The 23,049-nt window shown below is 41.9% G+C and overlaps 1 protein-coding gene across 2 annotated transcripts in view; it reads right to left on the bottom strand.

The window, feature by feature from the left end:
• Positions 1-2,929: 2,929 nt before the first annotated feature.
• The window catches only part of NLRX1 (NLR family member X1), an 85,486-nt gene continuing 65,366 nt past the window's right edge, over positions 2,930-23,049 (bottom strand). For both annotated transcript variants that reach the window (XM_075840085.1, XM_075840086.1), the window contains 2 exons: positions 9,538-9,789; positions 2,930-3,433 (listed from right to left, as the gene is read on the bottom strand). In XM_075840085.1, coding sequence (XP_075696200.1) covers positions 3,127-3,433; positions 9,538-9,789 — 559 coding nt within the window. In that variant the 3' untranslated portion in view covers positions 2,930-3,126. The remainder of the gene's footprint in view (positions 3,434-9,537; positions 9,790-23,049) is intronic.

The following is a 23,049-nucleotide window of genomic DNA, read 5'->3' as shown; positions in this document are numbered from 1 at the left end:
TATTCATTTCTAACTCTCTCAACCTCCTGGCTCTTATCGAAACATGGCTACACCTTTCTGACACTGCTTCCCCTGCTGCTCTATCTTATGGTGGTCTCCAGTTCTCTCATGCCCCCAGACCTGAGAACAGGCAGGGTTGAGTAGTAGGTATACTTCTTTCCCCACACAGAACTTTTCAGGTCAGTCCCCCGGTCCCCCCACTCACATTTCCCTCTTTTGAAGTCCACACCCTCAGACTCTTTCAACCTTTTCCCCTCCGAGTGGCAGTAGTCTACCGCCCCCCCCCCCCCCTGGCTCACCCCGCCAATTCCTGCGTAATATGTTGGCGCTATATAAGGATTATTATTATGGTCCCAGCACGGAACCCTGGGGTACATCACTTATCACCAGGGACCATTCAGAGTAGGTATCAATGACTACAACTCTCTGGATACGGTCCTTGAGTCAATTCTCAATCCAATTACAAACTATGCTTTCTAAATCTATATTCCTTAATTTACCCGTTAGACATCTATGAGGGACAGTGTCAAATGCCTTTGCAAAGTCCAAAAACACTATATCCACAGCGGCCCCTCTGTCTATGCTTCTGCTCACCTCTTCACAAAAACAAATCAGGTTAGTTTGACAACATCTGTCCATAGTAAAACCGTGCTAGCTGTCACTTATAATACTATTTTTTGTCACATAATCCTGTATATAGTCCCTCAATAGCCTCTCAAACATTTTCCCCACGATGGATGTTAAGCTTACTGGACTATAATTACCCGGGGAAGACCTAGAGCCCTTTTTGAAAATAGGCACCACATTTGCCCTGCGCCAGTCTCTTGGCACTATACCAGTCACTAGAGAATCTCTAAATATTATGAAGAGGGGAACAGAAATAACTGAACTAAGCTCTTTAAGAACTCTAGGGTGTAACCTAGTCCCAGGGCATTGTGTACATTTATTTTATTTAATTTAGCTTGGACCATATCTACATTCATCCAATTCAGAATATCAACTGATATATTGACAGCACTGCCACTGGCTACATCAGCTGCTCTTTCTCCTGTTGCATATACAGAGCTAAAGAACCCATTTAGTAACTCTGCCTTCTCTTGATCCCCTGTGACCAACTCCCCATTACCACTATATACGGGTCCTACATGACCTTGGCTTTTTTGCATTTATATACTTGAAGAATTTTTTGGGATTTGTTTTACTATCCTTGGCCACCTGCCTTTCATTTCATTTTGTATTTTTGCTGATTTTATTACCCTTTTACAGATTTTATTAAGCTCTTTATAACTTAAAAAGGCTACAGCTGTACCCTCAGATTTGTATTTTTCAAATACCCTTTTTTTTGTCATGTATTGCCCTTTTTACAGAAGGTGTAAGCCATGTGGGGTTTAATTATAGTCGTTTATACTGGTTACCTATAGGAATAAATGTTGCACTATAATTACCCAAAGTAGATTTGAAAATCTCCCATTTATCATTTGTACCGTTATTTGACATTAGTTCTTCTCAGTCTTTATGCTGAATTGCAGCCCTGGGGAAATTGGCTCTTAAAATTAAGTGTTTTTGCCCTCCCAGCCTGCGTTTATTTTTTACAGTATATGTAAAATGTAACTATATTGTGATCACTGTTACCGAGGTTTTCACAAACATTAACATTCCCAACAAGCTCTGCATTATTAGAAATTACCAGATCCAACAGAGCTTCACCTCTAGTCGGGTGTTCCACAACCTGCCCCATAAAATTTTCCTGCAACAGGTTGAGGAAATTACTCCTCTTTGCAGTTGTAGCCGAACCATGACACCAATTAATATCCCTGTAATTCAAATCTCCCATTATCACTACAGTACCCCCCTGTGCAACCTGCTCCATTTGTTTATATATTTGACCTATCTCTTCAGTTATATTGGGGTTCTGTAGATTATACCAAAAGTAATTTTTTCAGGTCCTTCCCTTCAGCTTGTAGCCTAATTCTTTAAAATTATTCTTAAGGCTCCTCCACCTACCATTTATTCTGTCGTTGGTACCTACATGGACCACGACAGCTAGATCACCACCAGCCCCTAACAGTAATTTATCCACCCGTTCCACCGCACGCCGAACCCTGGTTCCAGGGAGACCGCAAACCATTGAGGTGGTCTTGGTGAGAAATTATTCTATCCGTCTTCCTGATTATAGAATCCCCTACAACTACCAATTGTCTTGCCTTACCTGCATTACCGTTCCGCCGACTACTAGCTGGGCTGTACTCAAGGTTGTTAGGGAGATAAGTATCCACTAGGGCTGCCATTTCGGAGACCCACACCCTCTCATCAACCCCCAACTTGGCAATTTTGCTTGGAATATCAGAAACAGGATTGGTCTGCCTTTTCTTGGACCCCTTTCTACTGCCCCTAACTACATTAACCCAGCTACTTGCCTGATCCTGCTGACCCATGTCTTCACCCTCCAGTTCTACCCCACTAACTACTTGCTTAGTGAGCAGCATGCTCCGCTTAAGATTGTCTATCGCCCTCAGTGTTGCATTTTGCTCCTCCAGATCTCTAATGCGATCTTCCAGGTGAACAACATGCTCACATCTGCCACAGAGGTATTCACCCTGGAACTCCTACTCTAGTCGTGCATACATATGGCAAACTGTGCACTGAAGAAAACCTCCAATCTTGCTATCCATTATCCCAGTTACAAAAAAACAGTTAACAATTGTTAAAGTTAAAGAAAATAAGAGTACTTACAGGGGCTTTAATTCCTCTTTCTAAGTCCGGTTTAGTAACTCCACTTGATATACAAACCACTTGATTTATCAAGCCAAAACAGAGCAAGCTTAACAGAGGCCTGAGGGATAATTTATACCACCTCAGAGCAGTTAACCCCTCCCCCTAGTCAACTGCACAGCAGGGCAGAAGCGAAGAAGGAAAAAAGGGTTTTAAATTGTGTCAGTTTTGCAAACTTTTATTAGCAAGCACTCAATTCATAGATCACACACAGTATCCCACACAGTATCCCACACAGTATCACAGCAAGTCAATCCGGTTTAGTAACTCCACTTGATTTAGCAAGCACAAAAACAGAGCTAACATATTAGAAAATAATACAATTCTGCATGATTAAACTCTACAGTAAGTAACTCATAGATTTCCATGCTGAATACGGCTCAGCATACGTTTGACCTCTGTCTCCACACGTAGAATACGCACTTTACGCCACAGGTTTCTAGTCATTGCCCGACTACTTTGCAGATCCCGCAAAAGCAAAGTGAGGTGAGCGCTCATTCGCGCATGATCCCAGCCCCCAGCATTAGCCTTAAGCTCTCTTAATATCAGAGACCAATGACGTGATGAATCTGATCCTTCTGTGAGAGATACAATAACTCTGACGTCACCCAGAGACTGCAAGGCACGAAGACCGCTGTCCGAAAGTTCATTAAAATACAAACTGCAAAAAATAAATAGTGAAATATTATTTGTAAAAAGTATTGTAAGCAATGACAGCAGACATTAAAGGGAATCTGTCATCTACTTAATCTCTGAGGGCAGCATAAGTAGTGACAGGTATGCTGATTTCAGTCGTGTGTCATGTATGTGAAAATATGCTGTAGTTTGGCAAAACTAGAACACCTTTTCGGATTTTTTTTTTTTGTGTGACAGGTTGTAGGTTTTCATGGCACCATTTATGGTACCGCATAATGTACTGGGAAGCTGGAAAAAAATTATTTGTGGGGTGAAATGGGCAAAACACAGCGATTGCGCCATTTTTTGGGGGGGTTTTGTTTTTATGGCGTCCATTAGGGGGTAAAAACTACATATTCACCTTATTCTACAGGTTGATACTATTACGGCGATACCAAATTTATATGTTTTGTTTTATGTTTTACCACTTTAAAAAAAATAAAACTATTTGCTAAATTAAAAAAAAGCCATAACTTTTTCATTTTTCCATCAATTTAGCGATGTGAGGGATTACATTTTGCAGGGCGAGCCGTAGTTTTAAACTATACCATTTTGGGGCATATGCTTTTGATCACTTTTTATTTCATTTTTATGGAGCGCTAAGGTGACCAAAAACCAGCAATTTGCGTGTTTTGGAAATATTTTTTTTACGGCATTCACCGAGCGGGTTAAACAACGCTATATTGTTGTAGTTCGGACTTTTACGGACGTAATCATAAGATGAAGGCTCCCTCTGCCCTCCCACTGCTGATTGACAATTTTATCCGTATGGCTGTGTTCAGGTAGAAAGTCATCAGTAAGGGTATGTTCACACGTGGTCATTACGTCCGTAATTGACGGAAGTATTTCGGCCGCAAGTACCGGACCGAACACAGTGCAGGGAGCCGGGCTCCTAGCATCATAGTTATATACGATGCTAGGAGTCCCTGTCTTGCTGCCGGACAACTGTCCCGTACTGTAATCATGTTTTCAGTACGAGACAGTTGTCCGACAGCAAGGCAGGGACTCCTAGCATCGTACATACCTATGATGCTAGGAGCCCGGCTCCCTGCACTGTGTTCGGTCCGGTACTTGCGGTCGAAATACGTCCGTCAATTACGGACGTAATTACCTCGTGTGAACATACCCTAAGGGGAGGGAGTCCGCTGAACTACAAGATCACAGTTCTCGCTGCGCACTGCAACCTATTAACTAAAAGTTTTGCCAAACGAAAGCATATTTACACGTACATGACACACGGCTGAAATCAGCGCGCCTGTCACTACTGTATGCTGCCTTCAGAGACGAAGTAGGCAACAGATACCCTTTGAGCAAGCAATATATATTCTTTCTTTTTCTTTTCCAGCATTACTCAAACAATAATTTTATTTCAGGTGAAGTTACATTTGAACTTTTATTGACTGTCAGCATTCTTTTCAATGTGTTCAGTATTAAAGGGGTTGTCGCATCACAGGCAACCCCTTTAACCCTTTGGCCTTATTCACACGAACATATAATACGTCCGTGCTACGCGCGTGGACATCCCGCGCGTTGCACTGACCTATGTTAGTGAATGGGGCCGTTCAGACTGTCAGTGAATTTCACTCAGCGAATGTGCGCTGCGTGAAACTCATGAAATGTTCTATATTTGCCCGTGTTTCGCGCAGCACGCACCCATTGAAGTCAATAGGTGCGCGCAAATCACGCACGGCACACGGACGCACTTCCGGGTGCCGCGCGTGATTCGTGCAACAGTAGTAAGAAGAATGAATGAAAACAGAAAAGCACCACATGCTTTTCTGTTTGTAAACATAAAACCAGAGTTTCATAATGATGCAGCCACGCACCATATGCTGATGACACACGGACCTTTTGGGCGCGCAAAACGCAGTGTTTTTTGCGCACGCACAACTGACACGTTCGTGTGAATAAGGCCTTTAGGGTATGTTCACACCAGCTATTTTCAGCCGTTTTTCGGGCAGTAAACATCCCGAAAGATGGCTGAAAAACTGAAAGCAGAACGCCTACAAACATCTTCCCCTTAATATCAATGGGAAATACAGCTTTCTGTTCCGATGGGACGTTATTTTATACGCCTCATTTTCAAATAACGGCGCGTAAAAAGATACCCCGTAAAAAGAAGTGCATGTCACTTCTTGAGCTGATTTTGGAGCAGTTTTTCATTGACTAGAAAAACAGTTCCAAACACGGCCGTAAAAAACGCTGCAAAAAGCGCTAGTTGCTTAAAAAACGGCTGAAAATCAGGGGCTGTTTTCGCTTGAAAACCGCTCCGCATTTTCAGCCGTATTTTGTTAAGCGTGTGAACATACCCTTACAGACAAAGGCCCTGAGTTTTTTTTTCAGGTGGAAAAATCTGCCTCAAAATTGCCAGCAGGACATTTGCATCGCTTTCCACTGCGTTTTCCGCACGTGGCCAATGAGCGCCGCGGGCAAAAACCGCAACAAAAATGTGATCTCTGGCTCCCATTGATGTCAATGGGAGGTCAGAGACTGAAATGCCTGAAGAAAGGGCATGTTGCTTCTTTTTCCCACTAGTGTTTTTGACCGCTCGTGGGGAAAAACCGTCTCTGCCAATGGGAGTCGATTTTGGGTGTTTTTTTTGCGATTTCAGAAGCAGTTTGTGTGTCAAAAACAGCGCCAAAATACTCTGGGTGAACTAGCCCTAAGGGTGGCGTTTTTCATTCTCTTCATTTTATTTTTCTGTCGACATAGCCATATGAGGTTTTGTTTTTTTGCGGGAGGAGTTTTATTTTTTGATGGCACCATTTAATGTACCATCTACGGGGACACCGAGGCGCTATCTACGGGGACACCGAGGCGCACTCTACGGGGACATCGAGGCGCAATCTACAGGGACATCGAGGAGCAATCTACAGGGACATCGAGGCGCAATCTACAGGGACATCGAGGCGCAATCTACAGGGACACTGGTGTTTTCAGGGGATTGGGACAAAAAAAACCCTGACAAATTAAATCCATTTGGAGACACTGATGCAAAATGGGCATGAAAAACTAACTATTGATCAGTTTTTAATGGCCATTATTTTCACTGTCGTGTGACTCCAGCTTAAATGACTAATGCCGGGGGTCCCGTTCACATGTACCGTGTTTGGGCCGGGATATCCTGCTGACACATGGACTGTTTTTCACGGTCGTGTGAATCGGGCATTAATGTCATTTATTTAACCCTTCATCGTGAAGCCGGTACTGCACAGGGTCCTGCTCACACTTCAGACACTATAATGTAATCTCGTCCCAAAGTGCCTACTCAGCTCTATCTGCCTGGCCCTGCTGCAATTTACACTGTTTTTGCCTGCAATGGGAGAGACCGGCTGAGGTGGTGATGGGCAGAGAGGGATGTTAGTGCACGCAGCGCATCATTGATTATAGATTCTGTTAACCTGTTCCCTGCTGGGGAACACAGAAATTATAATCAATTAGATACATTTTTCCAATAGTATTTCTGATAAAGTATTTGCAGAGGTTAAAAGTTGTGAAGTTACATACAATTATTATAGTAATATATGTTAAAAAGTTATTTATATAAAGAAAATAATTTATGAAATGATCTCTTGGTATTTTTTTCAGTTTATTTAACAGTAATAAGAAAATCGAGATTCAAATTGAAAATCGCCAATAGGGTTGAAAAAAAATCTAGATTTTATTTTTTGGCAAAATCGCCCAGCCATAGTTTGGACTTTTAAGGATGAGCCCGCTCCATACTCCCCCTTGGTGGCTGTCAAGTACGGTACTAAACTTAGTTCATCTCTCAGACGTGACACCCTAAATAGTTTCAAAACCCTTAAAGGGGTTGGCCACTTTATAGTAAAGCTGTTCAACGGGTAATAAAGTATTCTGCTGTGTCACATACCATTTTTGTAAACAGTGGGCTCTCCAGTGCATTAGGGGGACTTTAATGCTTATTATATGGGAAAGTCCGGTCATTCAGCAGTCTTGGGCTGCAATTCACCACTTGTTAGACACTGAACTGCACTACCCTACAGTCTGTTCTCCGTTAGCCCGTCTGTTAGTGTTGGTCACCAAATATTATCCCTCCTGAATATGGTAGAAGGCTGTATAGATTGTTCATTTTTGATGCTCGGAAATCTATCATCCTAAGGCTGGATTCACACGAGGTCATTACGTCCGTAATTGACGGACGTATTTCGGCCGCAAGTCCTGGACCGAACACAGTGCAGGGAGCTGTGCTCCTAGCATCATACTTATGTACGATGCTAGGAGTCCCTGCCTCGCTGCCGGACAACTGTCCCGTACTGAAAACATGATTACAGTACGGGACAGTTGTCCGGCAGCGAGGCAGGGACTCCTAGCATCGTACATAACTATGATCCTAGGAGCCCGGCTCCCTCTACTTCTGTTCGGTCCGGGACTTGCGGCCGAAATACGTCCGTCAATTACGGACGTAATGACCTCGTGTGAATCCAGCCTTAATTGGAAATCTCCGAAGGTACTTACTGTGTCCAACTGTGTGCATTTAATTGACACTGATCTACCTCACTATAAACTGACATACATTGCGAGGGGAACACCTGACCGTTTTCACAGGATTTGGGACCCTTACATACTAAAACACTTATATCCACTATTTAAAAAGTAATCTCTCAGTCATCTTTTGAATGACTGGGTATGAATGAACACCTTTTCCTGTTTTTTTTTTTTTTTTTTAGAGGGAAATGCTCGTAAATGGTACTGTTCTGACACCACGCCTTTGAGTGGGCCTTTTTTGGTCCTTTATCCTTTTATTTTGTTTTGTACCATTCTGACTTTGCGGATTTAGAGGTATCAGGTTATGTGATGTATGCTTTAAGGCTGTATTCACATCAGCATTGCCTTTACGTTGTAGGGTTCCGTCGGAGGTTTCCTTCGGGTTAACCCCTCAACTGAAAGGCAAACGGAAATCTTCGCTTCCGTTTGCATCGCCATTGTTCTCAATGGTGACGGAAACATTGCTAAAGGTTTCCGTTTGTCACCGTTGTGACAGCAGTTGCGCTATTAATTCCGTCAAAAACAATGAAGCCTTGTCACAACGGTCACAAACGTTTAACAACGTTTACGTCACCATTGCGATCAATGGTGATGCAAACGGAAGTTAAGGTTTCCGTTTGCCTTTCTGTTGTGGGGTTAACCCGACAAACCTCTGATGGAACCCCTCAATGTAAAGGCAACGATGACAGGCCCTTATTTTCAAGTTGTTGTATTTTTATGATGAAACTGCAAAAATAAACACTTAAAAAAAACCTCAAAAAAATCACAACAATGAACAGCGGCAACTTCCACATCCAGGGGTTGGAAAGTGTCAGAATTCCCTGGCTGTGTACCCTTCTGCACAGATAATGAAAAGACCCTAGTAGTTGTCAGGTATATAGTGGATACAAGAAAGAACAAATGTGCCTGGGGCACAGTGAAAGCCAATTTCCCAACTACTAACTGATAATATTAAAATGTAACTTTTATTATTTTGCCATTAAAAATGTCCATGAGGACACACACGATGAACACAGACGGTTAAAATTTGTAGCCAATGTTGATTTAGCACACGCTCTATTTAGACTCTATCTGCACTGTTGCCAGACAGAGTGTGAAGTGAATGGATTTAAATGTGTCAGACCAGCAGCTGCAGACTGCTCAGCCTACATAGATACACTATAGTATGCGTGCTCTGAATGCTAGTAGAACCTGGCTGTTTAAAAGGTTAGATTTAGTCGTCCCCCCCCCCCCCCCCCGACATGTTTCGCTGTTGACACAGCGTCCTCAGGGGATCAAAACGGGGCTAGCTTTCCCCGGCTGCGGCCCCTTCTGCACAGGCACTGGACGTGTTCAGCTACTGTTGAGAACCTGTGCAGCAGGGGCTGCAGCCGGGGTAAGCTAGGAAGGTGGTCATGCCAATAATTCATAGGAAAGCTGCCAGCAGCCACTCAGACTACTCTGCTTATAAGGTAGCGGAGCCTCCTCACCTTCACATGCGGAGACAAATTCACCCTGTGCAGTCGCACACTTCTAAGGATGACCCTATTTTAACCAGTATATAAATCAGTTTATGAAGCTCTTTAGTGTAAAGGTGGTACTCACTGAACTCTGCTAAGTGTTTGGTGACGTGAAGCCTCTTCCCCAAGCCTGAGTGCAGCCTGGTCATGGATCCCATTGTATGCCAGATTTAATTCTTGAAGATGATTATTATTTCCAAGATTATTTGCCAGGATTTCAGCTCCATTATCTCCAAGATCCGTGCGTAAGAGAGACAGTTGCTTTAATGAACGGTTACCGGCAAGTGCCTCCACAATTAATTGTGCTCCCTCTGGTGCCAATGGGTTATTACATAACCTAGGATAAAAGGCATGAGAATTTATAAATGGGTTCTAAAGCCAACTAGAGCCAACTAGACAACAAAAACGATTTTATCTGAAAAGGTAGCATGTACGTAAACAAACAATTACTCGTACAGTGTGTTGGCTGCAGCTTTAACCCCTTAAGCACGCAGCCACTTTTGAACCAAATGACACAGCCTCATTTTTTAGATCTGACAGATTTAGGGACAATTGCTCCCCCAAAAAACTGTTTCGGTTTGTAACCCCTTCAGGACACAGCCTGTTTTGGCCTTGTGGACACAGACGATATTTTCAAATCTGACATGTGTCACTTTATGTGGTAATAACTCCGCAATACTGTTACCTATCCAAGCGATTCTGAGATTGTTTTCTCGTGACATATTGTAGTTTATGTTAGTGAGAAAATTTGGTCGATAAATTCAATATTTTTTGTGAGAAATACCAAAATTTAGAGAAAATTTGCAAAAATTTGCATTTTTCTCACCATTTTTCCTGTAATACTGAAGGTTTTTACCAGAGAAACACAACTGAATATTTATTACCCTGATTCTGCAGTTGTTAGAAATATCCAACATGTGGACCTAGTGTGCTACGGGCCTGAAACAAAGGCCCCAGAAGCAAAGGAGCACCTAGTGTATTTTTCGGCCTTCCTTTTCTTAAATTATATTTCAGGCACCATGTCAGGTTAGAAGAGGTCTCGTGGTGCAAAAACAAAGGAAACCCCCCAAAAGTGACTCCATTTGGGAAACTACACCCCTAGAGGAATTCATCTAGGGGTGTAGTGAGTATTTTGACCACACGGGTATTTCATAGATTTCATTAGAATTGGGCAGTAAAAATGAAAAATTTAATTTACTTTAGGTCAAAATGTTTAATTTTCTCATCAAATAAAGGAGAAAAAGCATTGTAAGATTTGTAAAGCAACTTCTCCAGAGTACGGCAATACCCCATATGTGGTCATAAACTACTGTATGAATACACATCAGGGCTCAGAAGGGAAGGAGCGCCATTTGACTTTTGGAGAGCAGATTTTGCTGGATTGGTTTTTCTGCACCATGTCGCTTTTGCAAAGTCCCTTAGGTACCAGTACAGTAGAAACTCCCCAAAAATGACTCCATTTGGCAAACTACACCCATTGAGGAATTTATCTAAGGGTGTAGTGAGCATTTTTACACCACAGGTGTCTCATTAGATTTCATTAGAATTGGGCAGTGAAAATGAAAAATTACATTATTTTCCAATAAGATTTAGTTTTACCTCAGAATTTTTACTTTCTTAAACAAATAAATGAGGAAAAGCACCCCAACATTTGTAAAGCAACTTCTCCAGAGTACGGAAATACCCAACATGTAGTTATAAACTGCTGTTTTGGCAAGCTGCAGGACTCCGAAGGGAAAGCACGCCATTTGGCTCTTGGAGAGCAGATTTTGCTGGATTGGTTTTTCTGCACCATGTCACTTTTGCAAAGTCCCTTAGGTACAAGTACAGCGGAATCCCCCCAAAAGTGACTCCATTTGGCAAACTAAACCCATGGAGGAATTGATCTAGGGGGGTAGTGAGCATTTTGACCCCACAGGTGTCTCATAGATTTTATTAGAAATGGGCAGTGAAAATGAAAAATTTCATTATTTTCCAATAAGACGTAGCATTAGTTCAAAATTTTTCATTTTCTCAACAAATAAAAGGAGAAAAAGCACTGTAACATTTGTAAAGCAACTTCTTCAGAGTAGGGAAATACCCCACATGTGGTCATAAACTGCTATTTGGACACAAAAACCTATAGTTTAGAGTCTGACACACCAAAATAATTATAAAATAGAAAATTTATTGAATACATCTAAAAAATACCACAAAAGTTAAAACAGAGATGATATCCACAGTACAGAAAGACAACCAGATTAATTGTATATAATAATTCCAGATATATGGGTAAAGGGCAACACTGTTCAAATACAGGAATACATCCACAATGGGTTACAATTGTGTAAAGTAATTACATATTCTAATACATTAACCAGCAAAGTAGGCTATTGAACATTAACCAGCAAAATGGGCTATTCAGCAAACAGGGCAAATCTCCCACGTATTTGTCACTCTCACATCTTTAAAGTATAAATTAAATAAACATCAATGAATGAGTGTACACAAGTATAAATACCCCTGAATAAAGCCAGATGCAAAAATCAGTAGAAAAAACTGAAACGCGCGTCGGGGTTGACACCAGAGACGGTGACCTGTTACTATGGGTATGAACTCCGCTTCCAGCATATGCCTGTTTTCCAGCAAAAAGCTTCTTTCTATCACATTCTACCTAATGGGTGTTTGAGTGTCTGCAAATGGGGTGGACATTACAGCTATTGCCCTGCTCCTATTTCATGTGTCTGTTTAAATAGAGCCATGTATTTTACTTGTGCATGGCACTAGTATTTCACAGTTTTTTCTACTGATTTTTGCATCTGGCTTTATTCAGGGGTATTTATACTTGTGTACACTCATTCATTGATGTTTATTTAATTTATACTTTAAAAATGTGAGAGTGACAAATACGTGGGAGATTTGCCCTGTTTGCTGAATAGCCCATTTTGCTGGTTAATGTTCAATAGCCTACTTTGCTGGTTAATGTATTAGAATATGTAATTACTTTACACAATTGTAACCCATTGTGGATGTATTCCTGTATTTGAACAGTGTTGCCCTTTACCCATATATCTGGAATTATTATATACAATTAATCTGGTTGTCTTTCTGTACTGTGGATATCATCTCTGTTTTAACTTTTGTGGTATTTTTTAGATGTATTCAATAAATTTTCTATTTTATAATTATTTTGGTGTGTCAGACTCTAAACTATAGGTTTTTGTTACTAATCAGCGGGTCACCGTTATTACCATGCGTCTTTCCCCATAATTTATTATGTTATAAGTCAGATTTTTGACTACAATAAATGTATCGGGGGAACTTCTTTCGTGGTGTTCTTCATGTAGGTATACTGCTATTTGGACACAGTAAGTCTCTAAAGGGAAGGAGCGCCATTTAGTATTTGGAGTGGAGATTTTACAAGATACGTTTTTTGACACCATGTTGCATTGAGCTATAGTACCAGTACAGTGGTACCCCCGAAAAATTACCCCATTTTGGAAACTAGATCCCTCAAAGAATTTATCTAGGGGAGTAGTGAGCATTTTGACCGCACAAGTGTTTTGCAAAAATGAGTAAACATTAGATGTTGCAGATTAAAAATTGACGTTTTCCACAGATATGCCATTTCAGTGCCCAATGTGTTGTGCCCAGCTTGTACCACCGTAGGCACACACCCAATAAATTGGTAAGCGGGTTCTCCAGAATACAGTAATACCCCATATGTGGTCATAAATTGCCGTTTGGGCACACTGCCAGGCTCAGTTGGACCACCATTTGGCTTTTGAAGCGCAGATTTTGCTTGGTGTTTTACTGGTATTTCAGCTTATAATGTGGGGGCATATGTAAGCTGGGTGGAGTGCATCAGGGTATATGTAAGCTGGGCGGAGTACATCATGGCATAATAAGATGTAATAATGGGGTGAATGAATAATCCATGGATTGGTGTGGTACGCTTTGAATCAATCCTTTATGCACAGGCCGGGTTTATTGGGTATTATACAAAATATATGCGCTCCAGTATTGCCTAATCTTTGACTTCTTCACTAGCCCTATAAGCAGCACAAGGCCCTAAAGTTTCCTCGTCTCTGCTGCATCTACTGGGTCCACCTGTGGGGTCGAGCAAATGATGATGTGGGGTATTTAGTGAAATTCTACTGGACCTAAAAAAAATTGTCTGGGCCGTCATTTAGCATCATTACGTTTTGAGAGTCATAACGTGTTATTTTTCCATTGATGGAGCTGTGTGAGGGCTTTTTTGTGGAACGAGCTGTAACTTTTATTGGTTAAATTTTGGGGTACAATTTTTTGGGAGATGAGGAAACCAAAAAACAGCAATGCTAGCACGGTTTTTATTTTTATTTTTTACAGTGTTCACCGTGCAGTATAAACAACATGTTAACATTATTCTGCAGGTCGATACGATTACAGCGACACTAAATTTATATAGTTTTTTACGTTTCACTACGTTCCCACAATAAAAATACTCTTTTCTAAAAAAAAATCATGTTTTAGTGTGGCCATTTTCTGACAGCCATAACTTTTTTATTTTTTAGTGGATATCGCTGCAGGAGGACTTGTTTTATGCGTGACAGACTGTAGTTTTCATTGGTACCATTTTGCGTTACTTGCAACTTTTTATTAAAAAAATTTTGAGACAAGATGACCAAAAAATAAAATGCGGTCATGGTTTTTTATAAATTTTTTTTACGGTGTTCACTGTGCGGTAAAAATGTGATCTTTTTATAAATTAGACCGTTCCGAACGCGGCGATACCTATTATGTAAAGTTTTTCTTCATGTTTTCATTTTTTTTCTAATTATAAAGGAGTTGATCAGGGAAACAGGGCGATTGTGGTTTTTATTAGTTAAAACTTTTATTTATTTATTTTTCTTGAACTATTTTTTTTACATTTTTCACTTTTTTTTTTTTACATTTACCTGGGGACTTGAAGATCTGGTCTTCTGATCCCCGGTACAATACAATGCACTACTTATGTAGTGCAGTGTATTGTTAGGGTATGTGCACACGATGAGCAGCATTTACGTGTGAAAAGACAGACTGACTGTTTTCAAGAGAAAACAGCTGCCTCGTTTCACACGTAAATGCTCCTCCTCGCATTTTCCGAGGCGTCTGAGACGCTCGTAAATCTTGAGCTGTGCTTCATTGAGTTCAATGAAGAACAGCTCAAATTACGTGGCAAAGAAGTGTCCTGCACTTCTTTGCCGAGGCAGTCCATTTACGCGTCGTCGTTTGACAGCTGTCAAACGACGACGCGTAAATTACAGGTTGTCTGCACAGTACGTTGGCAAACCCATTCAAATGAATGGGCAGATGTTTGCCGACGTATTGTAGCCCTATTTTCAGACGTAAAACGAGGCATAATACGCCTCGTTTACGTCTGAAAATAGGTCATGTGAACCCAGCCTAACTGTTATTCTTCATCTGACAGTAAGGCTGGGTTCAAACGACCTATTTTCAGACGTAATGGAAGCGTTTTACGCCTCGAATTACGTCTGAAAAAACGGCTCCAATACATCGGCAAACATCTGCCCATTACTTTCAATGGGCTTTACGATGTACTGTGCCGACGACATGCCATTTTACACGTCGATGTCAAAAGACGGCGCGTAAAGTTACAGCCTCGTCAAAAGAAAGGACACTTCTTGGGACGTTTTTGGAGACATTTTCTCATAGACTTCAATTAAAACAGCTCCAAAAACGGTCGTGAAAAACGCGAGTTGCTCAAAAAACGTCTGAAAATCAGGGGCTGTTTTCCCTTGAAAACAGCTCCGTATTTTCAGACGTTTTTTGCGCTGTCGTGTGAACATACCCTTAGTGTATTAGGTCCTGCCTCGGGCAGGACCTAATAGGCCTCCGTACCTGGGCAACCAGGAAGCCTAGCAACGGTGGGAGCCCAATCCCTCTGTCAACCACTTTAATGCGGCGGACGCCATTGAAAGGCGCAGTGAAGGGGTTAAACGGCGGCGATCAGCGGTAACTAGCATTGCAGCGGGATGTCAGCTGTGTATGACAGCTGACAGCCGCTGAAGATGAAACGCGCACAGCTCCTGTGACGGCTTTATCTACAGGGCGTGACTGTACGCCCTATTGAGGGAATGCACTTTGAATCCGGATGTACAGTCACCCCAATAGCGGGAAGGGGTTAAAGGGAACCTGTCTCCAGCATTTCACCTATTGAACTCTACTCACTCCTCACTTGCCGCTGCTGTCAAATTAGTCATTGGCGTTATCCCATCTCCTAAACTCCTAAATAACGGTCAGCAAACATTTTGCGCCTTTTATGGCAATAATCAAGCAGTCTCGTTCGTTCCTCTTCTTATGCACACTCATTGCTGAAAACTGTCGTGCCCTGAATGCGGTCAATCAAAAGTAAGCGGTAACCCACTTTGCCTTAGATCACTAATAGGACATATCCTATTATCAGCTAAACTAGTTCTTACTAGATACTGGAAAAGTCAGACTGTTCCTCATTTGTCTGAAGTAATTATTCTCCTTAATAACACATATACATTGAAGGAAATAAGTATTTGATCCCTTGCTGATTTTGTAAGTTTGCCCACTGTCAAAGTCATGAACAATCTAGAATTTTTAGGCTAGGTTAATTTTACCAGTGAGAGATAGATTATATAAAAAAAAAAAAAAAAAAACAGAAAATCACATAGTCAAAATTATATATGTTTATTTGCATTGTGCACAGAGAAATAAGTATTTGATCCCTTTGCCAAACAAGACTTAATACTTGGTGGCAAAACCCTTGTTGGCAAGCACAGCAGTCAGACGTTAATTGTAGTTGATGATGAGGTTTGCACACATGTTAGATGGAATTTCGGCCCACTCCTCTTTGCAGATCATCTGTAAATCATTAAGATTTCGAGGCTGTCGCTTGGCAACTCGGATCTTCAGCTCCCTCCATAAGTATTCGATGGGATTAAGGTCTGGAGACTGGCTAGGCCACTCCATGACCTTAATGTGCTTCTTTTTGAGCCACTCCTTTGTTGCCTTGGCTGTATGTTTCGGGTCATTGTCGTGCTGGAAGACCCAGCCACAAGCCATTTTTAATGTCCTGGTGAAGGGAAGGAGGTTGTCACTCAGAATTTGACGGTACATGGCTCCATCCATTCTCCCATTGATGCGGTGAAGTAGTCCTGTGCCCTTAGCAGAGAAACACCCCCAAAACATAATGTTTCCACCTCCATGCTTGACAGTGGGGACGGTGTTCTTTGGGTCAAAGGCAGCATTTCTCTTCCTCCAAACACGGCGAGTTGAGTTAATGCCAAAGAGCTAAATTTTTGTCTCATCTGACCACAACACCTTCTCCCAATCACTCTCAGAATCATCCAGATGTTCATTTGCAAACTTCAGACGGGCCTGTACATGTGCCTTCTTGAGCAGGGGGACCTTGCGGGCACTGCAGGATTTTAATCCATTACCAATGGTTTTCTTGGTGACTGTGGTCCCAGCTGCCTTGAGATCATTAACAAGTTCCCCCCATGTAGTTTTCGGCTGAGCTCTCACCTTCCTCAGGATCAAGGATACCCCACGAGGTGAGATTTTGCATGGAGCCCCAGATCGATGTCGATTGACAGTCATTTTGTATGTCTTCCATTTTCTTACTATTGCACCAACAGTTGTCTCCTTCTCACCCAGCCTCTTACTTATGGTTTTGTAGCCCATTCCAGCCTTGGGCAGGTCTATGATCTTGTCCCTGACATCCTTAGAAAGCTCTTTGGTCTTGCCCATGTTGTAGAGGTTAGAGTCAGACTGATTAATTGAGTCTGTGGACAGGAGTCTTTTATACAGGTGACCATTTAAGACAGCTGTCTTTAATGCAGACACCAAGTTGATTTGGAGCGTGTAACTGTTCTGGAGGAGGCTGAACTCTTAATGGTTGGTTAGGGATCAAATACTTATTTCTCTGTGCACAATGTAAATAAATATATATAATTTTGACTATGTGATTTTCTTTTTTTTTTTAATATAATCTATCTCTCACTGGTAAAATTAACCTAGCCTAAAAATTCTAGACTGTTCATGTCTTTGACAGTGGGCAAACTTACAAAATCAGCAAGGGATCAAATACTTATTTCCTTCACTGTAACTGTGAAAAGACACTTTCCTTTAGTGTTTTTGGTAGGAGAATGGAGGAGTGGAAAGCTTGGTCCCTTAGCTCTAGATGTGTGACTTATTAAATGGAATTCTTTATACCAATTGAATGTGATGTGGCTAATGTTATGGTTGTATTTATCTTTTTTCTTCCACTCTGTTTTGGATATATAACCATTTTTGAATCTAGATATTAATACTATGACTTCATGGTAGTGTTCTGAGACCGTGTAACTTTGTAATCTCTTGTATGCTTTATTAATCTGGTACACTGCCAGTTATGTATACTATTTAGCGACATATATTCATACATGTTTTATGTGTTCTCTCTTCTTGTATACTTTGTACAAAAATACAATAAAAATCTTTGATCAGAAAAGTAAGCGGTCAATCAAAAGTAAGGAGGCGTGGTTAATCGGAAAGACTTGAGGAACGAAGATATGACACTTTTCAAATGAAGATAGGACTCATTTAAGCTCATTAACATATGACACAGGTACACTAAAAAACTGAAAACTAAAAAGGTACAGAGCCTAATTAGAAGATAATTATAGGTTACATAAAAATGATTTTTCCCCCACTACCACCGGGTATTGCTGGTTTAATAGGTGAAATGCTGGTGACAGGTTTCCTTTAAGAATATAAATATCTGGTGAATCGGGATAACATTACCAATTTGCTCCTGTAAATCTGTATGTCTTACCATTTAGTAAAGTGTACATCACTGTCTCATGCAGCACTGTTAATAAAGTGTATTTTAATTTACTTTGAGTTTTACAATAATCTTAATCTCTACATACAATAAAACTGTAAACTTTGCATGTCTGTACATTGAAAATATTTACGAAAAAAAATAATTGGGGGATGAAGGATAAGGGATGGAATGCATGAAGATCATTTTTGCAATTTTTGTCTGTTTGTCGGATGGCTTTTACATAGGGGTCAACTTGAACGAACGTTTAGTTTTTATTTCATCGCAATCGGTTCACTCAATCAGAAGTTATGCAAATTTAATGTTTTCAAAAATTCATTACATTGCATTAGTACAACAACAACCACATGGAAACCATGGCAACCAATCACATTTTTACTTAAATTTTTGTATTGTCTTGGAAAAATAGACACCAGTAGGTTGTTATGGGCAACTGCTCCAAATTTCATCTATACTGATTATTATATAAGGGAGAGGTTGCAATGAATTGGATTGCTGCAAATTTTTCAAGCTGCCTCAGACAAACTACAGCGGTGATCTGATTGGTTGCTAAGGACAACTCCTCCAACTTTCATCCATATTGGTTTTTTTTAATGCATCGGAGGCACATATAACTACCAATCCGGTTTCTGCTTACATTGTCCAAGCTGCCTCAGAAAAAAACAACTGTAATCTGATTGGTTGCTATGGACAAAAGTTCCAATATTTGTTTATTTTGGTTCTTACACATAGAAGGGAGATAAAATAACCAATCAGGTTGCGGCTTTCATTCTCCTAGCTGCCTCACAAGAATCTAAACTGTAATCTGATTGGTTGTTATGGACAACAGTTCTAGCATTTGTCTGTATTGGATATACACATAGAGGAGAGATAAAGCAACCAATCTGCTCACTGCTTTCATGCACCTAGCTGCCACAAAAAAATTGAATCTGATTGGTTGGCTCAAAGGGCTCGGACAGCAGCCTCTCGGTCTCAAGAGAGTAAATGCCTTCCAGAAACAGATCACATATTTCTCAATATAGTAGAAATGCAAAAATAATGAGACTAATTATGTCTCAAGAATCTGAAGATCATAAAGGGACACTTACTGCAGCTCAAGAACGTCAGGCCGGTACTCACACATCAGAAACTTCTACCCAGCGTCAGTCTCAGCTAAGTACACAGCGTGCTCGCATGGCGGCCTCTCGGTCTCTGGATTGTATGTGATATATGAATGGAGTGCTTGCTAAAAGAAGTTTGCAAAACGGACAATTTAAAACATTTTTTTCTTTGCAGCTTAGGGCCTGGTCACATCACCGTTCGCTTTCCATTCCGGGGTTCCGTCGGAGGTTTCCGTCGGGTGATCCCCACAACGGAAAGTGAAACCCCAGCTGTCGACTCCGCTATTGATTCCGTCGGAAAACCAGAAACCTGCCGGAATGGTGACGAACGGAAACCATTACCGATGTTTCCGTCACCATTGATATCAATGGTGACTGAAACGGAAGCTGGGGTTTCACTTTCACTTTCCGTTTCGAGGTTCACCCGACGGAAACCTCAGACGGAACTCCGGAAACAGAAAGCGAACGGTGATGTGAACAGGCCCTTACTTCCTGGTGAGCAGCTGACTTGGGGGAGGGGTTAACTGGTTCCAGGTTGTATAAATTAGCCCTCAGGGCTCTGGAGAGCCTGCTCTGGAGTGCTTGTTAAACAAGTGGTTTGTATATCAAGTGGAGTTACAAAACCGGAGTTAAAAAGGGGAGTTAAAGCGCCTGTTAGAACTCTTTTCTTTCACTTTAACAACTGTTCACTGTTTTTGTTTTTTTTGTAACTGGGATAATGGATAGCAGGATTGGAGGTTTTCTTTAGTGCACTGTTTGCCATATGTATGCACGCCTGGAGCCTGAGTTCCAGGGTGAATATCTCTGTGGCAGATGTAAGCATGTTGGTCACCTGGAAGCTCGCATTAGAGAGCTGGAGGAGCAGAATGCAACACTGAGGAAGATAGACAATCTTGAGATGAGCTTGCTGCTCACGGAGCATGCAGTTAGTGGGTTAGAACTGGAGGGTGAAGTCATGGGTGAGCAGGATCAGGCAAGTAGCTGGGTTAATGTAGTTAGGGGCAGTAGAAAGGGGTCCAAGAAAAGGAAGGCCAATCCTGTTTCTGATATTTCAAGCAAATTTGCCAAGTTGGGTGATGATGCGAAGGTGTCGGTCTCAGAAATGGCAGCCCTAGTGGATACTGATCTCCCTAACAGCCGGGAGAACAACCTAGCTAGTAGTTGGTGGGATGGTAATGCAGGTAAGCCAAGACAATTTATTCTGTAGGGGATTCTATAATCAGGAAGACGGATAGAATAATTTGTCGCCAAGACAGCCTCAACCGAATGGTTTACAGTCTCCCTGGTGCCAGGGTTCGGCATGTGGTGGAACGGGTGGACAAATTGCTGGGAGGGGCTGATGATGATCCAGCTGTTGTGGTCCATGTAGGTACCAACGACAGAATAAATGGTAGGTGGAGGAGCCTCAAGAATAATTTTAAATAACTAGGCTACAAGCTGAAGGGAAGGACCTCCAAGGTTGTATTCTCAGGAATACTGCCTGTGCCATGCGCATCACAGGAAAGACAGCGGGAGCTCAGGGAGTTAAATGCATGGCTTAAGTCTTGGTGTAGAGGAGAAGGCTTTGGGTTCCTAGAGCACTGGGCTGACTTTTCATTGGGGTACAAACTGTATTCTGCAGATGATTTGCACCTAAATGGAAGGGGGTCCGCTGTGCTGGGGAGAGAATTCTAGCTGGGGTGGTGGAGTATTTATACTAGGGCTGAGGAGGGAGGTCAATGTAGAAAATAAAGAGGTAGTCAGGTTAGAGAGGTTGTCTATTAAGAAACTAATTAGCACAAATCTAAAATGGTTTATAACTTGGTCAAAAATGATAGTTTTTCCAAATAAAAACTGTTGTTATCTACAGCGTCGAAGCTATCAAATATATATGTTAATACCTCAACAAGGGTAGTGACCAGGCCACGTTTGCGTTGAGAAATAATAATGAATACGACAAAGTCACGAGGTTCCAATCTGGTCTGGCCGATATATAAGCTCTTCTGAGGCAGTGCAGTGCGCATTTTGAGCTTCCACATTCACGAAAGACATCCGCCAGTGATGCATCTTGATGTTCACCTTGAAGGCGGGCAACGGGTGTACTTCAACCCTGAAAATGTGGCTGTTAGCAAACCACTTTGCTGGCATACTTTCAACTTTGTGAAACAGATGTTGCAAAAACAATGTTATATAACGAAGTTCCGTCATATTATATTTATAATAAGCAGCAAGGTGTTTTCAACCGTAGAAGACGTGGAACAGCTGTGAATGGCGAGCCAGGCATTTTAAAAGAGCACCTCATTGAAAGAGTCTATACAGTGCATCAAAACAACTCTGAATGCTATTACTTACGCTTACTTCTACATACAGTGCGAGGACCTACTTCTTTTGCCGAATTTCGAAACGTTGACAATATTGAATATCCTACTTACCAGGCCGCTTGCCGAGTGCGTCACTTGCTAGATGGTGATCAGAAGTGGGATAACGCTTTGGCCGAAGCATGCATCAGCGATAGTCCACATCGCTTGCATCATTTGTTTGCCCTTTTGCTGTTTTTTTTGTGGACTGCACAGTTGTGGTAAAAATATCAGGAAAAATTAGTTGAAGACTTTTTCAGGAGTGCACAACTAAACAATAACGGCGAACTGAACGACACATTGCGTGAAAGTTATATGAATCAATGTTTGCTGGCTATCCAAGACATAGTTACATCTAAAGGGTGTAATCCCCTTCTCTCAATATGGTATGCCAGCACGAGCTTTAGACGGGGAACGCATTAACAGGGAGTATGCGGCGGAAAAAAACTATAACGCAACATTGCAAAACTGTGTTTTGAGTCTGACAGCGGAACAGCGTATGATATTCGATCGCGTGTGTCATAGCGTGGATGGTACTTTGGGAAATCCTGTTTTTAGATGCACCGGGTGGGACGGGAAAAACATTTCTCACCAAAGTTATCTTGACCCAAATACATAATCAAAGAAAAATTGCTCTTGCCGTCGCTTCATCGGGCATAGCAGCCACATTGTTGCCCGGAGGAAAAACCGCCCATACAATGTTCAAGATCCCGATTGACTTGAATCTTACGGAAAGCCCAGTGTGTAACTGTCACGATGTGGGATGTGGACCCACTCGGCCATACTGCGTAGCGGGACGGCAGCTCACCAAACAGGTATAGTACAGAGTCTATAGTCCAGAGAGGGTACTTGTGGCCACTCAAATAGTAGCAAGGCAGGCTCGGCTAGGACCAGGCGGCAGGTAGATGTCAGGCGTGGCGTAGCAGAACAGGCGTGGCGTAGCAGAACAGGCGTGGAAAGCAGCAGAACACGACAACAGCTCAGCACGGTACTTGATCTGGATAGCACGGGATACAAGAACAGGGAACATTTGGGAACTGGAAGACACTAGGAGACCATTTGCAAGACAAACTTTGGGTAATGAATAACGCTCAGACAAAAGAACTAGAGGGCAGAGCCCCTTTTATAGTCCAGTAGCATTCTGGGCTTGATTGAAGACTTCCTGCAATTATGTGTGCACTGGCCCTTTAAGACCGTGTGAGCGCCCTCCGGGAGACTGTCTCGATACCAGGAAGTGAGTGCCGGCGCCTCACTGGGGGACTGCGCTGCAGAGAAGACACATGTTCATGGCCACGGCCGTCGAGGGGTACTTCAGAACGAGGGCTGTGTCCATAGACGTTACA

The sequence above is a fragment of the Rhinoderma darwinii genome, chromosome 10 (genome assembly GCF_050947455.1).
Source record: "Rhinoderma darwinii isolate aRhiDar2 chromosome 10, aRhiDar2.hap1, whole genome shotgun sequence".
In the NCBI taxonomy this organism is placed as follows: domain Eukaryota; kingdom Metazoa; phylum Chordata; class Amphibia; order Anura; family Rhinodermatidae; genus Rhinoderma; species Rhinoderma darwinii.
The sequence above is the reverse complement of the archived record's forward strand: the minus strand, read 5'-3'. Positions and strand labels throughout refer to the sequence as shown.